The sequence below is a fragment of the Triturus cristatus genome, chromosome 4_2 (assembly GCF_964204655.1).
Source record: "Triturus cristatus chromosome 4_2, aTriCri1.1, whole genome shotgun sequence".
In the NCBI taxonomy this organism is placed as follows: domain Eukaryota; kingdom Metazoa; phylum Chordata; class Amphibia; order Caudata; family Salamandridae; genus Triturus; species Triturus cristatus.
In genome coordinates, this window is record NC_140586.1 from 334,650,471 (window position 1) to 334,670,870 (window position 20,400).

The 20,400-nt window shown below is 43.1% G+C and overlaps 1 protein-coding gene across 2 annotated transcripts in view; it reads left to right on the forward strand.

The window, feature by feature from the left end:
- KLHL20 (kelch like family member 20) overlaps nucleotides 1-20,400 on the forward strand; it is a 391,295-nt gene that overhangs the window by 251,247 nt on the left and 119,648 nt on the right. For both annotated transcript variants that reach the window (XM_085601720.1, XM_085601719.1), the window contains exon 3: nucleotides 12,044-12,617. In XM_085601720.1, coding sequence (XP_085457846.1) covers nucleotides 12,044-12,617 — 574 coding nt within the window. The remainder of the gene's footprint in view (nucleotides 1-12,043; nucleotides 12,618-20,400) is intronic.

Sequence of the window (20,400 nt, forward strand, 5' to 3'; positions counted from 1 at the left end):
ACATGTTACTTTTGTCTTTCTACTGCTCAGTTTTCAAGTGCTACGTTTTTCTTTTTGTTTAGGCACTCTACGTGTGTGTGTGTTTGTGTGTGTTCCTGCTGATTCCCTCATGTACCTCCCCCATCTCAGTTTCCATTCACCACCCCATGTCGATTTGGTTCCCCAGCCCTGCTTGCCTATCCTTGCTGTCTATTTGCTTCCCCATCCCTGCCGCCATCCTTTGTCGGCTTGCTTTCTCGTCCTCCCCCGCCCTCTGTTGTCTATTTGCTTCCCCATGCTCTCCCGTTTGCTCTCCGTTGTCCACTTACTGCCCCAGCCCCTGTTCTTCTTTTGCCGCAATGCTTCCTCAGCTCCTCCCGCCTGCCCTTCATTGTCCTTGTCCTTCCTCATTGCCTTTCATGTGTCCACCCCTTCTTCTACTCAGCCCCCCCCACCCTCCCTGGCGACCTCCCTCTTTGTTGCCTCTTCCCCCAACATACTCCTCAGTGTTTGTTTTTTCTTTAGTTTTTTTTTTTTAATGGATTAGCACTTGCTGCCTCATAGCAGTTCATGAACAATTATTTTTAGGTATGCTGCACAGCAGCACACTGCTGTACAGCATGGCTAGGAGTCATTGAGAAAGCTCATATCTCTGCTAGGAGAGACCTGTTGGCTGTACCAATGCCTATTTTAAGCCTCACCTACCAGAGTTCGCACCCTGGTGTGACAAACAATTTGTGGGCTTACCAAAAGCCTATAGCCCGTCCGTCTCGTACCATTGGTTGACTTTATCACTCCTATTTCCTTGCTTCTTATTTGATTGCTTTGTTTGTCCTATCTTGTGCTTGTTTCTCTCTCCCCTGTAGCATAGCCTGCTTACCATCCTTTAATTTGCTGCCTTGTATCTTGCTATTGCTCACTTTTAAGGAATTCTTTTTGATTATGCATGCCATGAGTGGACATGTTTGCCAGCTCTGTCCCTCATTTGATTCTCTACCCCCACACAAAACATTGTGTTCCTGTCTCCCTTGTGTGGTTCTGTCCCTGCAAAGCCTAGTATGCTCCTTGTTGCACTTACGTGCTTCTCTCTCCATGCAAAATAGTCCTACACTTCATATTTCACTCTCCCTCTTGTGCTTCTCCCTTCTTGGAAAACACCTTGCACCAGTGGGTTTTATGTTGCTCTAACTTTAATGCTTCCCTCGCCAAAATATAACCCCACACTCTGTGTGTCTATCCTTCGTGTGCTTTCCTTCTGCAAAACTGCCACCTGCGCTCGGTGCTGCTCTTTTAATCGTGTGCTTTACCCTGAACCCCTCTGCTCAATGTTGCATTCTCCCTCATGTGCTTTCCCCCACCAGACTCCACCCCACCCTTCGTGTTGCTCTCTCCTGCGACCACTTGTATTTTGTGTTGTATTGTAATTGCATTTATAAAGCTTTTACTACCCCTGACGAGGTTTCAAAGTGCTTTTTTGGCGAGTAGCACACTACTCCGGAACCATAAAGGATTAGTGGTGAATTAGTATAGTGAGATATGAAAGTAATTTGAGTGGTGGCCATGTTAGTCAGTTATTTGGATTCAGTAGGATAGAAGAGGGAAAAAGGTTTGCATTTAAATAGCGGTTGTCACCCCTGATGGGGTGTTGACGCGTTTTTTCGGCGAGTACCACACTACTTCGCAACCCATAAAGGATTAGTGGTGAATTAGTATAGTGAAATATGAAATTGAGAGGTGGACATGTTAGTCTGTTATTTGGATTAAAAAGGATAGTGGAGGGATAGAAGAGGGAAGGCTTTAGACATTTTTTTATCTTGCAGGTTGTTTTGGAGGTCATAGCAGTAGGAGGAGGCTTGGGATGAGTAAAAGGGATGTGTAGAGGGAAGAGTCAGAGGGAAGGGTTTAGAAGGACTTGTTTTGGGGGATCGAAACAGTAAAATATATTGATCTCTCCCTCGTTGCTTTGACTTCCTCCAAGCATTATTTGGCTGATGCTGGACAGCATCAGCAAACGGCATTGGTAAAGCCAGTGGGTCCATAAGGCGCAACGTGTTGGCTTTGCCAATTCTTTTTCTCATTGTCCCTGCTAGTCAGCATAGGCAAAAAGCATTGGCAGACCCAGTAGGCCAACTAACAACTTTCTAAGTGGAGTAAAATTGGCTTTGACAATGTGTTTTGTAATGGGAAGTGAGTTGCGGGCTCCATTCCTGGCATCCATGTGATCTGGAGGCCACGTTCAATTTCCCACGGAGCCAACTTGACTCTTCATACATTAACTGACAATAATTAATTTAAGTAGTAGGAATGACATGTCAGTAGACCTGGCAGCAGAAGCTTCATTAAGAAGTTCGGCTTCATGAGTATCTTCATCCGATTCATAAGCACAACATTCCTCCCCCAGTTCGAGATCCCAGAGCTGCTATTTCAGAGAGAAACCTTTGTCAAAAATGAATTTTTTAAATGTTTTTACAGTAGCTGTCTTAAATCCAGAGTATTAAACCGTTAATTGTGTTAAGAAACTCTTGGTCATCTCCCTTTTTATAATTACGTTGAAGAAAGGGTTATCTATATAGCCCATACCATAACAGAAAAAATTGATACTATTACTTAAAGGGTATGGTAGTTGGCTTTAGCTGTCTTTTGTGTGCTGTTCGTATTCTCTTGTCTCATCCGCAGAGTAGGAGAGGGAGGTCTTGATCATAAATTTGAATATTACCCATACATAAGATGTCGATCACAGGTAAGTAACATTTTGCTTATGCATTATTGGAACTACTTTTGCATTCATTAACATGGAAAAGAAGAGTACAGTCATGCACATTTCAGAGCAGTGGGTTTACCCAGAAAATAAGCAAAAACTGAAGGCATTTAGCATTTCAGTTCAATTTTATATATTGGTCCTGATGAAGGTGGCAAAAAATGTATGTTCCACCGAAACGTACGTCGACCATCTCCTTCTGGGGATCCGCTCAGTGAAGACATAATTAGAAAATTGTGATGAACGCATGTGACAACGAAACCATACAGGGATTTAGACACACGGTTGTAATCTAAGAAATGCATTTATGAAATGATCTTCATTTTTTAAAAATTTGCTTATTTTCTTTCACTGCCGGATCTCCATGGTTTTTGTTAAATTGTACTTTTACTTCACATTGTGCATGCTAGGTGGAATGAGTGGTATGATATGGAGAGAGTATGTTGTGGTTATGTATGAGTGTGCTGGGGTACAGTAGTAATTATGATCTGTTCTTTGACTTTATTTTTGCTAATTGTGTTATGTGAATGAATTTCATTATCTAATTATGCTATTTGAGAATTTTACATGTTTATAAATGAATTATTGTTCTTGAAAGTGAAAAATAACGTTAAAAAAATCAAAAATAATAAAGTACAGCTAATCAAAAGCTATTGTTACTTCTATATGTATTTCATTATAAAAAGGTAAATCTTTCTTTCTTGTGGGGAGCTTTTAAGCCATTGGCTATACTTAAAAGAAATATAGGTCAGCTAGAGGTTTTCCTTCAGTGTTTGTTTGTCCCCCCCCCCCCCCCTCTTGGACTTGAAATTAAATTAGGGGGAACCTTTTTTTGTCTTTATTTACCCAGAAAATAAACCATTATAACATTATGGAATAGATAATGTACATCTAGGGAAGCAAGTTCCCTGGGTGATCAGACTCTTCTAATTGTCTTTTCTGGAGAAGAACTAAACAATTATGGTCTACTTAAAGCAGGGGTCTCAAACATTTTCTGCAGTAAGAACTACTTATGTACAAAAAGAAATCATCCAGAGCTACTATTATTAGTGTTGTAATAGTGTCCACCTCATTGTGCGAGTTGCCGTGCTTTTAAGAAAGCACACAAGATTGGGGTCTGTAAGCTTAGAAGCGTCGTGCAGTTGGACATTCTTGCATAGTAATGCAAGTAATTCTAGCACTTTTCACCTGTGAGAAAAACTTCTGTATCCTCTTTAAGACAGCGATATGTAAATGGGAGAAACCACTGCTTGTGAATAAACACGCTACCTTATATAATCACATACAACATGTACACCTAGCAGACACAACAACACTATGTACTGTGGGAACCGTGGCTAGCCATGTACACAAACCAAACATGGCATGGCACTTCTGCCACACAATGCAGAATGCGGGGAGAGATGGGAGCCAAGTATGTGCGAAGGTGGCAAGTGATTCTCGATTATAAAAGTATACAATGCAAAGTGTTGAGGGGATGTCCCAGAGAGACTCGAGTATGCAGAGCACAGACATGTACATGTCAACATACACTGATGGTCTATTGAGTGAAGTGGACAGTGGACGCAACCATGATAGTACAGTCAGCGGGGAAGATTACGAAAACATAGCGCGTACGTGCCCCCTCCCTCCCTCATCCCCCCCCAAATCTTTAGCGTAGTGGGCTGGCTCGGCGTACGCAAGGCTAGCGTAGGGGTATGAATAAACGGCACATTTCTCTGGGTGTGGTTCTCTTACGGAATGGCGAACGTGTCCGCCAGGTCTGTACAGCTTACACCGTCACGAGGCTGACGCTGTGAGCGAAGGTGGGTGCGTGAATGATGCTCTCAGCCTGCTGGTACCCAGAAACCGTCCTGGCCGCAGCGACGCACATATGTCTCACAGTTCACCTTTCGACACAGTCGTATGTAAAGGAGGGCCCACCACGTGCCGGCGGAAGCTCCTGGGCCGAGGTCTGCGAGGTGGGAAGGCTTCTGAGATCAATGCTGGTTACCGCAACACAGGCACACAGCACCCAGGCTGAGGCCCAGCACCGTGGAGTGCTCTGTATACTACTAACACAGTAGTCCAACAGGTACCAACAGTGGAACGGTGTCTTGATCACACAATGGACGATGTTAGAACTGCATCTGAGAGTGGAGATGAAGGTACTGCCTTCGACCAGGTGCAACCAACTCTAGGTCCCAACAGTGGAATGGTGTCTTGATCCCACAATGGACGATGATAGAACTGCATCTGAGAGTGGAGATGGAGATCATGTGCAACCAACTCTAGGTCCATACAGTGGAACGTTGTCTTGATCCCACAATGGACGATGTCCGATATTACCTGCTGCTTGGTTTTCACAGAACTCCCTCCGTTGAGGTGCATCACACTCTGTGCTTCCGTAGCTAACTGCTGCACATGATTATTGGGCTTGGTTGACTGTAGTCGCTGGAGTACACCGTGGTATAGCAGGTCCGAACACTGAAATGGGGTCTTGATTCTATGTTTGAGGATGTCAGAAGTTAGTCTGTGATGATTTCTGTGTACCCCCTCCGATCAGGTGCAACCAACTCAGTGCTTCCGAATCCAACGGCATGTGGCTGTGAGGCGTTAATGACCACTGCCTCTGGCCTACACTGCGGTCAGCAGGGCTCACAATTCAGATCGAGTGGTGATTGTTAAATTACGGAATCCAGTAGGCAACTAACTACGTCTATTGAAATATACACAATATCCTTTTAGTATACTTGCTTGAAGTTTTTTTAGATGAGTTATAGGTTTAGTACAATGACCAAATTCTTCTTGGTAGTGGAAAAGAACACTGAATAACAGTCTACACTGTGGACAGCAAAGATAGCAATCCGAATTGTTTTGATTTATTTATTGAAGAGTTTTTTGTAAGTTATGTTGTTGTATTTTGTCAAGAGGAAGTCAGAAAAAGTATTCATGGATGTCTGTGCTGACTACTGCCTTCAATTCACACTGCAGACAGCAGTGTTCACAATTCAGATCGAGTCGCTATTGTAGATGACGCATTCCTGTAGGCAAAAGACATTGCTGCAGTGCGCTCGGTCTGCACTACGCATACGCATCATCGCAGGCTCCGCATACGGTTTTTGTTGCTTCGCGTACTGCAAACAGGACAGCTCAAGTCAACGCCACGTGGCTGTGGGCCCTTGCTGACCGCTTTCTCTGGCCTAATAATCCACATTTGTAATAATCCACATTTGTAAAGCGCGAACAATCACCCGTAAGGGTCTCTAGGCGCTGGGGGCCGTCGGGAAGATTAAGCAAGCTATTGCCCAGAGTCACATGGTGCTGGGCTAATCTGCGTCCGGCGCCGGGGATCGAACCGTGATCCCCAGATTCCGGAGTCAGTCACCCTGGCCGCGGCGCCACACCTCTTGTTCACAATTCAGATTGAGTTGCTATTGCAGATGATGCAGTCCTGTAGGCAACAGACATTGGTTCTGGTACAGCCCGCCCGCGGCACGGATCATCGTTGGCTGTGCACATGCTGAATGCTTTTGATGTGGCTATCTGAGTACACTAGAACTGATCTACCCTTTATGATGCAATCTTTTTGTGTATTATTTCAGATCTACTGCCTGTATCTCAGTATACCAGAAGTTATGGTTCTTTTACGATATCATCTTTTGTTTATTATTTCACATCTACTGTCCCTACCTTACTGCAGCACAAACTATTGACCCTTTTATTATTGAATCTCTGTGTGTGATCCAATGATTACTGTTGTAGTTGATGCTAGCAGCAACCATTCCCTGAGGGCTGGTTTACACTCACCTCACACGCATTCAGCATAGACGTCACTGGATATGTGACCCTGGTAATAAAAAGGAGTTGAGCGCACGTGCCTGTACCTACTTCCACTATCTATCTGTGTCCATTATCTATGCATGATACTGCCCCTGGGCCGTACCATATTACATTGTGCTGTGGACAGCTTATGCAACCATGTTACCTCTGGCACTGGGGGAAAACCTCGGTTATGTAACTTTTAGGTGCATGGCTATCACAGGTTGAAGGCTACTTTACAGACCATGAATATTGATGAAGATGATGGTTGTGTGTTGTGTGTAGTGTAAGATATGTGTACATAGCAAAAAGTTTTCGAAAAAGCTCTCTAAGCAGAAGAGGTGTGTCTCATCAAATGCTGTAGAGAGAATGACTAAAATGGGTAGCATTCTCCAACTGCTACAATGGGAAATGTTATGAACTAATCAAATGCTTTTAAGGTCACATGGCAATCTCGCCCCCAGCGCACAAGGAGACAGCACTGACGCGATTTTGAGAATATATTTACCATAATATAAGTTTATTACAGTTAGAAATATATAAATGTTTAAAATATTTTAGATTATCGCTTGCTCTCATATACACTTTAAAGTTATTTAGATATAGTTTTGAGACATAAAAAAAAAATTAGGCAATTGCGTACCCAGCGCGACACCATACGTCTATGACGTAACACAGGGCCTGGCAGCGTGCACTCGTCGTATACGCAATGCGCTGCGGGTGTGACCCCATATGTACATGATGTAACGCGGGACCTGGTACTGCGTACCCGTCGCATATCAAAGTAGCAGCTGGCGCGACCTCCTACGTATATGATGTTACACGGGACACAGTGCCACGAACCCGTCGCATACGAAATACGCATCATTTACGAGTTTAGCAAAATGGCAGATAGGATTCGCGTGCTGATGGTGCTTGGTACACTATCGGTACGGGACTCCAGTTTTCTCCCAAACAAAAAAAAAAAGAAATATGCATATTTTTTTTGAAGATATAAAACATTACATAATTTTTAAAGTTAAAAAAAAGGATAATAGAGTTCCAAAATATTACAAAAAAAGATAGAAAAAATATAGGTTTTATAAATATTAAAATATGAAATTAACATTTAAAAACCTTCGAAATTCACTGAAAAAACCATAGGTTTTACAGACGTTATAGTTAGGAAATAGCATTTAAAAAACCTTTGAAATTCACTAAAAAAAACTTAGGTTTCAGGGACTTTATAGATAGTTGCACATTTGACTCATATAAAACCAGAGAAATTCACCTGTTATAGTTAGTTGAGCTAACTATAACTTGTGCGTCCGAAATGCACTGGTGATGATGTCACATATTACATCACTCATGACATGGTCAGTGACATCACTGATGACATCTCAAATGACATCACTGATGACCTCATCCACGTGATAATCTGATGCACACACTGATGCCCTAATACAAACTTTGATACTCGCACTCTAAAATACAGACTACTGTTTTTGAAACCATACACACAACAATGCTAGATACTACATACCACCCACTATTTCCTAGGTCTACACACACATCCAGTGTTACTCATCAATACAGTACTATAATATGCACTCATACACTTGTACACAGAGTTACACACATAGTCATGCAAAGAATCAATCACATACCCATTTACTCATGTATATAGTTATACACACCAACTCCGTTATTTATACACACACCACATCACTTATTTATGCAGATACTAACACATACTTACTTTGTTATACAATCACTGATACAATCAAACACTCATTTATACAGCCACTCTTCAAATAACTTACTCTCACGTATAGTCATTCATATACTCCAACACTCACATATACTGCCTTAAAACATATGTAGTTACTCACACATATACCACTGAGACATTCATTCACTCACCAACCCACCCATACACACATTCACACACCCACACAGCCCTTCCCAGATGCACTTTTGAATCCATACAACCAGTGAATCACCCACTCAGACATCTGTGCACAGTCACACACCCACACACCCACACAGACACTCAGGCACCCATACAGATACTCCGACAGCAAATCAATAACCCATATAGACACTCATGTAGCTACTCACCAACCTCTGCAGCCGCTTACACACCAACTGAGAGCCTAATACAGACTTTCACACAGTTTAGTCACTAACCCATGCATTCAGTAAGACACATTCAATCACTCACTTATACAGTCAGTCATGCACCTACTAAATAATCCATTCAGGCACTTGTAAATCCACTCATTCTTCATTACACCTTGGCATAGATATATATGAAAAATATTTAAACTTTACAGAAACACACATTCACTGGATGTCATCATGAGTGATGTCACTGACCATGTCATGAGTGATGTAATATGTGACGTCATCACCAGTGCATTGTGGGCGCACAATTTATAGTTAGCTCAACTAACTATAACGGGTGAATTTCTCTGGTTTTATATGAGTCAAATGTCAAACTAACTATAACGTCCCTGAAACCTATGGCTTTTTAGTGAATGTCAAAGGTTTTTTAAATGCGAATTCCTAACTATAACGTCTGTAAAGCCTATGGTTTTTTCAGTGAATATATATATATTTTATTCCTCCCCCCGACCCCCCCCCAAAGTACCACTCTTGTTCGGTGTTCTGGCGCACATACTTTTATTGCGTAGTGCTGCCCTACGGCATGACCATGCTGCTATATATCACCACACTTCGCTCTTCTTGTAGCGAAAGTATTTGAGTTGCACTCACAAGTGGCAGTGATTTCTGTTTATTTCCAAAAACAGAGTCGGCCTATAAAACACTCCCAATGCGTTTCGGTATCCCTGGACCATGCTCACGAAGCAAGAGTGATGCCTCTCTCTGAAGTTAAACAGCCGAGTTTATGGAACCCCTACATTTTGTCTATTGACCTGCCCCATACTTGTCTGTTTAGTAAAGATGTGTGAAAACTACAGGTTTGTTTCATAGCAAGGTTTACTCTTTGCCCAAGTACGCTTGTTAAACAGAATTAATTACTTGTAATGGTTCCTGAAAATTCAGAGAAGTCAGAAGACCACTACCCTCATCATCTATGATCTCCCAGAACTCCTCGTTAGATACATCTACATGTAGTTTATCCTACATCTGTTCTCTGATTTTGAGCTTCTGTTCTGGCTCCCTTCTCTGTGGATGCTCTAATAACGAAGCATGGTGATCAATTTAATTATCAATAGCATGTGCTGGATCCAATATACCCCATAAAAAGATCAGTTTGATTTGCAGAATATTGCAAGTAACATAATGCTTAACGTTCAGTAAAACTTTCAAATAGTTTAACTTATACTAGGTAGTTAATGGTTATATGAATCAAAAAACAAATTAACGTGGAATTCAGCCTCATCTGACATCCTTGTTCCTTCTATCCTGTGCAGGTGGAGTAAGTTCAGCTCTTTTGTAATTGAAAGCAACAAATTATACATAACTGCTAACCGCTACATTTGATACTAACTTTTATAACTGGAATTGAATATTCTAGTAAAATGTTTTCTGAAGAGGTATATAATGGAATAGAAAACATGTGAATGTATGCACTTCTTTGTATTCATAAAATGAAAATAGCTTGAAACTGTGATGCAACTACACAGTTTCTTTCTTCATTATGCACGGATACATTCTGATGGCGCCTAGTGCAGTATTGTGGTAATAATGCACATTTCTTTTTGTGTTTGTGCACAGAACCATAATTGTGTTTACTCAAATCCAGACCCATTCACTTGGCCAACATTTCTTCTGCAATAGGTGACAAAGCAATGCATCAATTAATTGGTACTTGCAGAGTGCGGCTTATCACCCATGAGAGTATCAAGGCACTAGGGTTGCTGGACATAGTCGAAGAACCAGGTCTTGAGTTTCTTCCTATAGTCTGTCAGCAAGGATGATATTCAGAGGTGGAGGGCTTTCCAGGATTTGGTGGCGAGGTGGGTGAAGGAGCGTCCTCACTTGTGGCTATGACGGATGTGTGGTATCTTTGCCAGGGTGAGGGAGCAAAGGTTTGTGGATGGTTAGTGAAAGTTAAGGCGGTGGTTCAAGTATGCTGGTCCTTTGTCATGGAGGGCTTTGTAGGCATGTGTCAGTAGTTGAATTGGCATCTTTTCTGGGCAGGGAGCCAATGGAGGTTTCTTAGGTGCTGGGTAATGTGGGTCCGTTTGGGCAGTCTGATGATCAGTCTGGCTACTGAGTTCTATATCATCTGGAGACTTGTCATGAGTTCGATGGTGGTACCTACGTACTGTGTGTTGCTGTAGTCCACATGGCTAGTGATTAGGAATTGCGTGACTATTTTTCTGGATCTTTTGGGGAGCCATTTGAAGATTCTTCTGAGCATGTGGAGTGTGTGGAAAGAAGCTGAGTAGACTGTGTTGATCTGTCCTTTCATGCTAAGTTTGCTGTCCAGGCTGATGCCTGTGTTTCGGGAGTAGTCTTTTGGTGTGGGGGTTGGTCCCAGTTCTCATTTGAGTGCATCTTCTTTGATTCCCAACTGGTGCAGTCTCTTGAGGAGTGTGTGGTGGGAGACGGTGTTTAAGACTGCGGTGAGTTCTGAATCAGGGCAGTCGATTCTACTAGGGTGTGGATGTTGTCTGTGGCGGCTATTAAGACGGTCTCCTTTCAGTCTGTGGACAGTACTTTTCTTTTTGCCTTTTATTTCACACAAAACTCTAGGTCCTCCTTTATTTATCGGTCAGCTCATTTTGTACCTTATAATTCTGTTAGCTTTGCATAGTATTAGCCAGCTTTATTTTTTGAGTCCGTGAAGGCCATGCTAACCTCCGGAGAAAGGCAATTCTGAAAGGTTAGTGTATTATAGGGTCAGAGCGAGTAGAGAAGAGGAATGGTCAGTGCTTAAGTTAAAGCCTCAATGTTTTTCTATGAGTTGAAGATTCACCTCTTTAAATAACACCACATCACATTGCAGTAGCAGTCCACAAACCAGCTACCACTCCTATCACTGGTTGGCTGTATGCTCGTCTTTGATTCTGTACGATGCTCTGCTGCCTTTTGGTTGGGTCTGCACTATAGGAATACTACATGCATGCATGCATGCATGCATACATACATACAGTATTGGTATATTTCACGATTGCACTTTCCATGCATGCAATGATAGATATGCATAACTGAGGTGTCTGTTAATGGCTTTGAAAAACTCAAACTGGTTGGGAGATTTTGGGATCTGAGCTACAAAAACTTCTCTTGGCTTCTTTGGTTGATTGCAACTTAATGCAGTGCTGTTCAGTAGCTTCCCTTTCATTCGCCCTGATGTCCGAATGCAGAGCTTTTAACTGTCAAACCACCTGGCAGAATAACCAGTCCATTGCCTCAGACTAGCTGGCTTGGGCACCATGGTCTGTGCATACGTGGTTGACTTAATATCAGATCTACACTTGTAATTTATATTGATTTTTTTTTTTTCTCACATCGTTTGGTCCTCTAACTTGTTTGCTTATTTTTATTTCTTAGGTGTACTAGCACTCGACCAGGAGAGACCGGAATGGACGTCACGAGCCGCTGCACACTGGGAGACCCCAACAAGCTGCCAGAGGGTGTACCGCAGCCTGCTCGCATGCCCTACGTCTCGGACAAACACCCACGGCAAACACTGGAGGTTATTAACCTCTTGCGGAAGCACCGAGAGCTGTGTGATGTGGTACTGGCAGTAGGGGCTAAGAAGATCTATGCTCACCGTGTGATCCTGTCTGCCTGCAGTCCTTATTTCCGTGCCATGTTCACAGGCGAACTTGCTGAAAGCCGGCAGACTGAAGTAGTGATCAGGGACATAGATGAGCGAGCCATGGAGCTGCTCATTGACTTTGCCTACACATCGCAGATCACAGTAGAGGAGGGAAATGTCCAGACCCTGCTGCCGGCTGCCTGCCTCCTGCAGCTCGCTGAGATCCAGGAAGCTTGCTGTGAGTTCCTCAAGCGTCAGCTAGACCCATCCAACTGTTTGGGTATCCGAGCTTTTGCCGACACCCATTCCTGCCGGGAACTACTGAGGATTGCTGACAAGTTCACGCAGCACAACTTCCAAGAGGTAAGTTTCCTAAAGGAAGTCTTTTGGGAGGAGAAGAGGAATTTGTCACAGTTTTTGCGATGTAGAAAGCAAAACAAATTGATTGTCCTTTGAACTTACTGGGACATTTCTGTCTACGGCTAAAACATTTTTTTTCAGTTTTACATCTCTCTTCACTGTTTAACCATGTTCAGTAGAAGAAATCATGAATGGGAACTGTTTAAGATGTATGGGAAACGTTTGTTGAAACCAGAGGATGCTCATGCAGAATTGTGCTTTGTGTAACCATCTACTTGCCTTGAGTTTTGCCTCTTCTGCTCAGATCTGCTGTGCATTATAGTGTCCTATTGCACTAAAACCAAGCCTCTCCTGTACCAACTTGTCAAAATACGTCCTCCAGCGTCTCTCACACTTTGAATACCAGTGCCACTCACTTGGCTCCTACTGCCCCAAACGGCTCCTCCCTTCCAGTGGAAATGCTGGGATCCTTTGCACTGCTCTGCCAATACACTTAGTTTCCACCTGTTGGTTCAGACTTTATGGCTCCATCACACATACAGCTCTGCCAAAGTGCAGCATTGACGTCCATCTCAAGCCCTGCAAGCACAGTAAGAGAAGCCTTATGCAACTTAAGTAGTGCACCTGAATTCCAGGAATACACTAATGTACCATGCACTCTGCTATCCAGTTGTGGTGCCAGACCAGCTCTTACAGTACCTTGTACCCCCCTATCAGCCTCTTTGTTTGTGAGGTGTGTGCAGTTTATGAATAGACCTCTGATACTCCATCACCTCACAAACGCAGCCAACCATGTAACCATTTGCTAGTCTGGATCACGGTGCCCCAAGTTCAGCCTGCACAGTAGTCCTGATCCAGCTGCTTGCCTGTATGTAAGCTGATCTCTCACTAATGCATCTAGCTGACGCTGCTCCAGTTTGGCCCTCTCTGGTCATCTGATACACCAAGTGAAGAGTGACTATGGTAAAATTTACAAAATAAAAGATGCATGTCCTGCTTACCTTTTTGCAATTAGATTTTTGTGTCTGAGGAACTTAAAATTAATTATGTTTGAACGAACATCATAGTTTAACTTAAAGCATAAAACGTGCACATTTTGAGGGAATTATTTCATCACCTATGCTTCAAATGTGTAAAGGAATGAGTTGATCAAACATGTTTTAGCGATTGTGAATAGCATATTTGCCTTCTGTTTTTTTGACACTGGATACATATTACTAACATTAAGAAAGTGATTGTTTAGACACACTAACACTTGCTGGACGTTTTCTGCAGCCTTTTTGAAAAAAAGAATATGTGGTAGCATGCTGAGGAATAACTAGGACTAGATTCTGTTGCTTTTATCCCATACAGAAGTCCGTCTAAATGCATTACAGGTGGATTTCAGTCAGGCAGCAGGAGGTCATGTGACATAGTGGGCCCCATGTCTTTGAAGTGCATACAAAAGGTATGGGGTTAAGGCTGTTATAAGGTCCTGCTTCCTCCCTGCCTAGTGCTTAAGAACAGTGTCACTTTGTATACTGGTGCAACTAGGTATGAGTAAACTAGTATCGCGTACCTCACAGAGATCTTTTTGGACTTGTGTCTCTGAACTGTATGAAGTGAGAACAAAGACTCATGCCAATGCATCTTGTACGCTCTGTCCCCCTCATCTCGTGCCTCCCTCTTGCTAGACTTTCATCTTTTTTGTCACCCGGACAGACTGAGCCTGGGTAACTGTTCTGCTTTTAAAGTAGTTGTGTAGCGCTGATGAGATAGGCTTCCTTTTAACTATTGTGGCCGGTGAACAAATTTCCCAAACACTGCTTGCGTCTGATCGATTCTGGGCAGCAGAGGCAAAAGACAAAGTGCCATGAGGTCATGGCCAGCTGAGGAAAAGAAGACTTAACAACAAGCCAATGATTCATCACAAAATGAGCTCTCCACTGGACCCCTAAAGGCAAACGGAAGAGAAGCAGTATGAAGAACACCTCAAGGTGAACTGTCGAAAAAGAAATGAAGAACCTGAACCGCAGCAAGGGCACCATACAGAAACTCGTCCAAATCAGACAGAAGTCGAAGCCGTTTGATGCCTGAAATGGCAGTCGGCAGAACGGGCAGTTAATAAGTAGGTATCAGGCCATGGGCCAATCCCTAAACTGGACGGGGTTTTCATAAACCGCAAGATAAAAAGGGACTTGTGAATAGTAAATCAACTTGATCTTATACTCAAAAGTGCCTCGGTACGTAATTAACTAAATCTCCTTAAACCAGTGATGCATAGTGTTCACTCTACTAAATCACTCTGCATATTTTGAAATTTGCATTTTTTTCTCATATTTGTTCAAAGTCAGTGTCTCTGTGACCTGTGGTTGAAAAATGACCTGTAGTGCTATGCAAAACGCTGGGGGGGAAGGGGAAGAAATACATCTTTTACTTGTGTTCTACAACTGTGCCTCCCTCCCTAGAGCTACTTCCACTCTTACCCATATCCCTTCTTCTTGATAGGGTTCGCTTATTTCTTTCCACTCCTAAATTCTTTCTTCTTTTACCCCCATCAGTATCCTCTTCTAATGCTGTCCACATCTTGTAAAACTTGCATTGCCGTCTCCTTCTGTTTTTCCTTTCTCCGGGTCAAAGGACTCTGAAGTGGCCAAAATCTGGCTTATCGACGCTGAACTTTACAATGAAAATAAATCAAAAACAAAAGTTGCTTTAGCCGCTGTGCACGTTTCTGTACAACTCGTTGTGTACCTTTGCTCTACAGCCAGTAATACCAACAAGCCAAATTTCAAACCATGCGTGCTCCGAATTTGTACCGCATACAGTGCCTGAAACGGTCTCTTCAGAACCGAGATGTTCTTTCATTCTGCTTATTGGTCACGTTTAGCTTCACATTCTCTTTGAAACATCACCATTAATTAAGTTCTCTATCAAGAATCCATAAAATCTGCCTATAATGAAGAAGTGACAGTGGCTCGAATTTTGTTGCTGTGAAAAGGATGCTTCCTCCATTTTGGACACTCTTTCCTTCTTTGACAAGATCTCCACTCTCGGTATTGCAATTGAATTTTTCCATGTCACCTTGTTGCGTAGCATCCATAGTGCTGAGATGCTGAAGAATTGCTCATTATAAGCGTGCCTCACTTTGTGGCTCTTTGAACATCTCCACCTGTCTTGTCCTGGTTCCCATTGAGCCTGCAAGCTGACCCTTAAAATGAATTCTGATATATTGATGATCCATCTTTAGTATGCTTAAAACTTGGATTTCTTGATTCCTTCCTCTTTCGAGCGGGTTTTAAAAAATAAAATAAGTATCCATTGCTCAACCAGAAGCGTGGTTTTCTTTCTTGCACAAAGACAAAACTAAGAAATAGTGTCAAATCCTAGAACCATCTTTCTCTCCATTCCAGACCCCAAAGATTGTGCTGAAGGCAAAGCAAGATAAGTAGATTATATTGAGAGTAAAGGGGTCTACCTCAAACTAATGAGAGATTCAGTGAGTCATTTATGGTCTTCCATCGCATTTTAATTTCTACTGCTCACTTGTTCTCCTGGCTTTAGCATGGTCAGACTATGTTGAATGCCTTTCCCACCTCAACAGTGTGAGAGGGAGAAGATACACCGTGCTTAATTTGAGCCAGTAGTTACAGGTGGGGCACACTGGCACTCATGTTTGGGGGACTGGCTCTTAAATTTCTTAATCAAATATTGAATGGAGCAGGAGAAGGGAAAAACACAAATGGGAGAAAAAAGGAGAAAGATGGAAAATCCATCACTAGGGGAGAAAGCAGAGACCAGCCAGAGAGAGATAAAGAGGCAGCAGTATCTGGTAGTGGGTTAAAGAGGCCTGAGGTGGAATCAAGTCTACTCAGCCTTGGTTTTTGGTGAGCCGACATTTATTAGCACCAGATGCAGGCTTCTTGTTCAGCTTTGGGCATCCTTCTACAGATTAAGGACCAAAGATACATAAGGTATACCACTCCATCAGTGATGCCAATCAAGAACATTCCCTATATTCTTTACCTTTTCACCCAGATTTTAGAACATCACAGAAGATTTTCAATCAAGAATTTAATCTTCAACTAATTTTTATCTCTATTTCATTGGTGGTTTATGTGAAGTTCTAGGGTAACCTGCCGTATTTGAGTGAAGCACATGTATGGTGATACATTCACTTGCCGGCATGAAGGCTAAAATCAAAACGGAAGTTATTAAAAATTAAATATGAAAAATCCCTGTCTTCTGTCTGTACTAATCTTATTACAGAAGAATCCCTGAGGACCCAGCTAATGGCCTGCCTGGCAACACTTCATAGAAAGTTTCAGACATCCACAATAGACTTGACAGCGACTCCCTTTGATCTTGGACCAATATTTATTAGAACACCAAACCTATGAAGTAGGCATCCTGACAATAGATTGGTACAACTGCTAGCCCCCCAGGGGGACACATATTATAGAGTAGAAAATAATCTGTTAAATCTGGGTCTTTTCTCATTCTTGGAACACACTTTGCTTCCATTCCGTCTCGTAGACTTGGAACAAAATTGCAGAATTCTGTCCTGTATTTTGTCTAATCTGATAATCAAATACTTATTTTGTTGGTACCTGCAGTGGCATAGAAACAATTCAAAGGAGCTCGGTCTGTCCCTAAACTCCCAAAGGTCATTTAATCTGTGAGTGTTGGAGTTTAGCCCGAGTAGCACAGTACAGTATTACTGTTTGTTAGGAGTAAACAAGGATATTGTAGTTTTGCTTAGGTAAAACAGCTTTCCCATCCGGTTTTTCCGTGGTACCCTTTTGTTTTGGGAATAGAATTAGCAGCATGGTTTGGCCTTGGTAGCATAACAAAGTGTAAACGTTGCTTGAGGGTTCAAGGGAGCATCACAAGTTTCTCTGAGTGAGCACATTGCAGTTTTGCATCGATAACACCACATGAAGTCCCACAGCTTTCCCAGTGTAGACCATTTGTTTTGCAAGGAGAAAACAACCGGGAGTCGCATTATTCCCTAGGGAAACCAGGTGGGATCACTCGTCTGAAAAATAGTATATATATCACGAACCATATCTTTATTGAACAATATGCACAAACTCCTTTTTTCTCGAAAAGAAATGTAAGGTGCACACTCCGCAAAAACAACAGACTGGAGAAACTTACCCGATGAGAAAATGCATTGTCGCATCTCCGAGATTCCCGGCAGGTCCATAATAGTTTACAGGAGCTCTTTAGGTGTGTGTATCCACTAACATCATCACCCCAAAAAATACAAACCCCAAAGCCTCGAGGGTCATGTCGGGTTCGACAGACACATGCCTCCTCTGTTTACACGCAGACTAGTGCAGCCTTCAAAGTCCCTCTTCAGGGAGACGTTGCCGATTTGTCACTGGATTATATTTCTTTAATGGACAAAATCACAGACCGGTTTACTGTCATCCGTGTATTACTCTCTCCTCTCTTTCTGTTCTGTCTTCCTTCTCCTCTACCCAGTCTCTTTCTCCTGTTTTTTCTTTGCACTTCCTTCCTCAATCTCTTGCTACTTTCACTGTTTAATAATCTGCCCCTCTCTTTTTCCCGCTAATCCTCTCCCTCCCCTCTTCCCTGTGCCCCATCTCTTTCCATTCCTCTTGTCCGACCTGGCTCTCTCCTCCGTCACCACCTGCCTTCTCTCTCTGTCCTTCTCCGCTTCCGTGTCTATTTGGAGAAGGACAGACGGAGATCCCACTAGCTCGCGCTACTCCATCAGAGGACGGCGGCCGAGACGGGCTCCAACATTTCCACCAATCATGTGTACCTTCTGGCTTCTGGTAACTCTGTTATTCCCTCTATGACAAGAAATTGATACCGTTTGCTGCAGTTGTGTGATAAATGCTGAGACAGGCAAAACTCCGTTTGTGTGTGTGTTTCTCTGCCTGTTTGTGAGCGCGAAAGAATTGAAATGGCTCTGTATTCCCTGGCTGCTATCTTCCTAAGCACCTGGTATGTCGAAACCCGATCAGTTTCACCATGGCCCGTTGCAAAGGAGCAGCAGATATTGCATTTGTTACAGATTTATTTAACTTATTTTTTTCCAAATGATACTCCGGTTTTTGGTCGAGCCTGCCAGACATCATAGCTGTCTGGTTGCAAAAGACATATTGTTGGTTTGCCATGAACATTCAGGGGCTTGAAGCCTGCCTATTGCTTACCATTTGTTGATATTTCGATCACTCTCAGTTTTCAGCTAATTTGTGTCCCAGCTTGTCAATGTTGTCTTTGTCCCTTCCATGAAGCCTAGTCTCTCTATCATCTCTTCTGATTTTATGCCCCCACCCCATTTGCTTTTCAAGCACGAGTTTTTTCTTTTTGGTTAAGCACTCCATGAGTAAATTGTAAATGTAAATTGATACTTGTATAGCACACTACTCACCCGCAAGGGTCTCAAGGCGCTTGTACGAATACCGCTGTGGAACCCATCCTGGCTTTCCCTGTGAGGCGTCCACTCCTGGGCACCCCCAAGGTGGAGGCCAGGCATCCTTAGCATTGTGGGGGCCGTTGTGGAGATTAAGCAAGCTATTGCCCAGAGTTGCAGAGTGGGACTCCATGATTGGAATAGGCACCAAGGCGAGAATTATCAGGTCCGTGGAATTTTTGAGCCCAAGACCCGCTGAGGCGGGGAATTGAACCCTGGTCCCGGGCTAGACCTCTGCATCAGGGTCTGCCGCTCTAATCATTGAGCCACACTTCTCCACTCATTGAGCCACACTGAGTGTGTGTGTTTTCCACCTATCTCCGTCATGTACCTCTATCCCTCTGCAGTCTGTGTAGGTATCTGTTACCTGTGTGCCTCTCCCTGCCCCGCCTCCATGTTGTTGCACCCACTGTTGTGTCCTCCCCTGTTGAGCTTTAGCGGTGTGCTCCACATTGCTCACTCACCCCCTGCTTCTCCTTCCCACCACCGCTCAGTTTGTCACCCAGCCCTTCATGTTGCTTCCTCCCCCCTCTTGCCCTTTTTTTGTTGTCACTTGTTGCTTCTCTTGCCCCCCATTGCTTCCTCCCCACCTGCATTCTGTGTTGCCACACTAACTCCCACTACCTGCACTTAAAAAAAAATAAACACCAAACATTTCCATGCATTTTTTCTTTTAACTTGCTGGTCCAACTCGGATCAGTAATAAAAAGAACAGCAAACGAAAAAGCATCTGCGTCATTTTGTAGGCATGCAAGTGTGTGGGCACAGAAACTAAATAATGCGACCGGTCATGTCAAGATCTTTTTTTTATTTAGCCATGCTGCACACCTTCATGGTGCCGTTCAGGCTGGCTAAAATCTATTGACCACGCCAATAGTTCTCCAAGGTTAGACCTATTAGCTTTGCCAGTGCATTATAGGCCATAGCTACTACCAATTACCAGGGCAGCCTTTCGTTCAAGTGGAGCATTATGTGATCACTACTTCTGGCCAGGAATGCTAATCGATGCACTTTTTTCAGAAAACTCGTTTCCCCAACTCCTCTAGAGATTTCAGGCTTAGCCCCTGAGTCACTTTCTCATGTTGCCCCCTTCCCTCCAACGCAGTTCAAGAAAGTCCTTCTCTGGTTCATCCCACCAGTCATTCATTTACTGCCTTACATGCTTCTGAGTCTGAAGGCAACTATTTGGAATCGTTTGAACATGAATGCCTAGTTTTATTTACGTATCGTTTACATCAATGAGATCTGTTTGGTACCACTTAGCCTCTCTGTTAAAAATCTACCCCTTTTTGACGTGGTGTCTATGGAAGTGCTGAAAACAACTGCACCAAAGTTCAGGCCAGTTACGCTGAATAA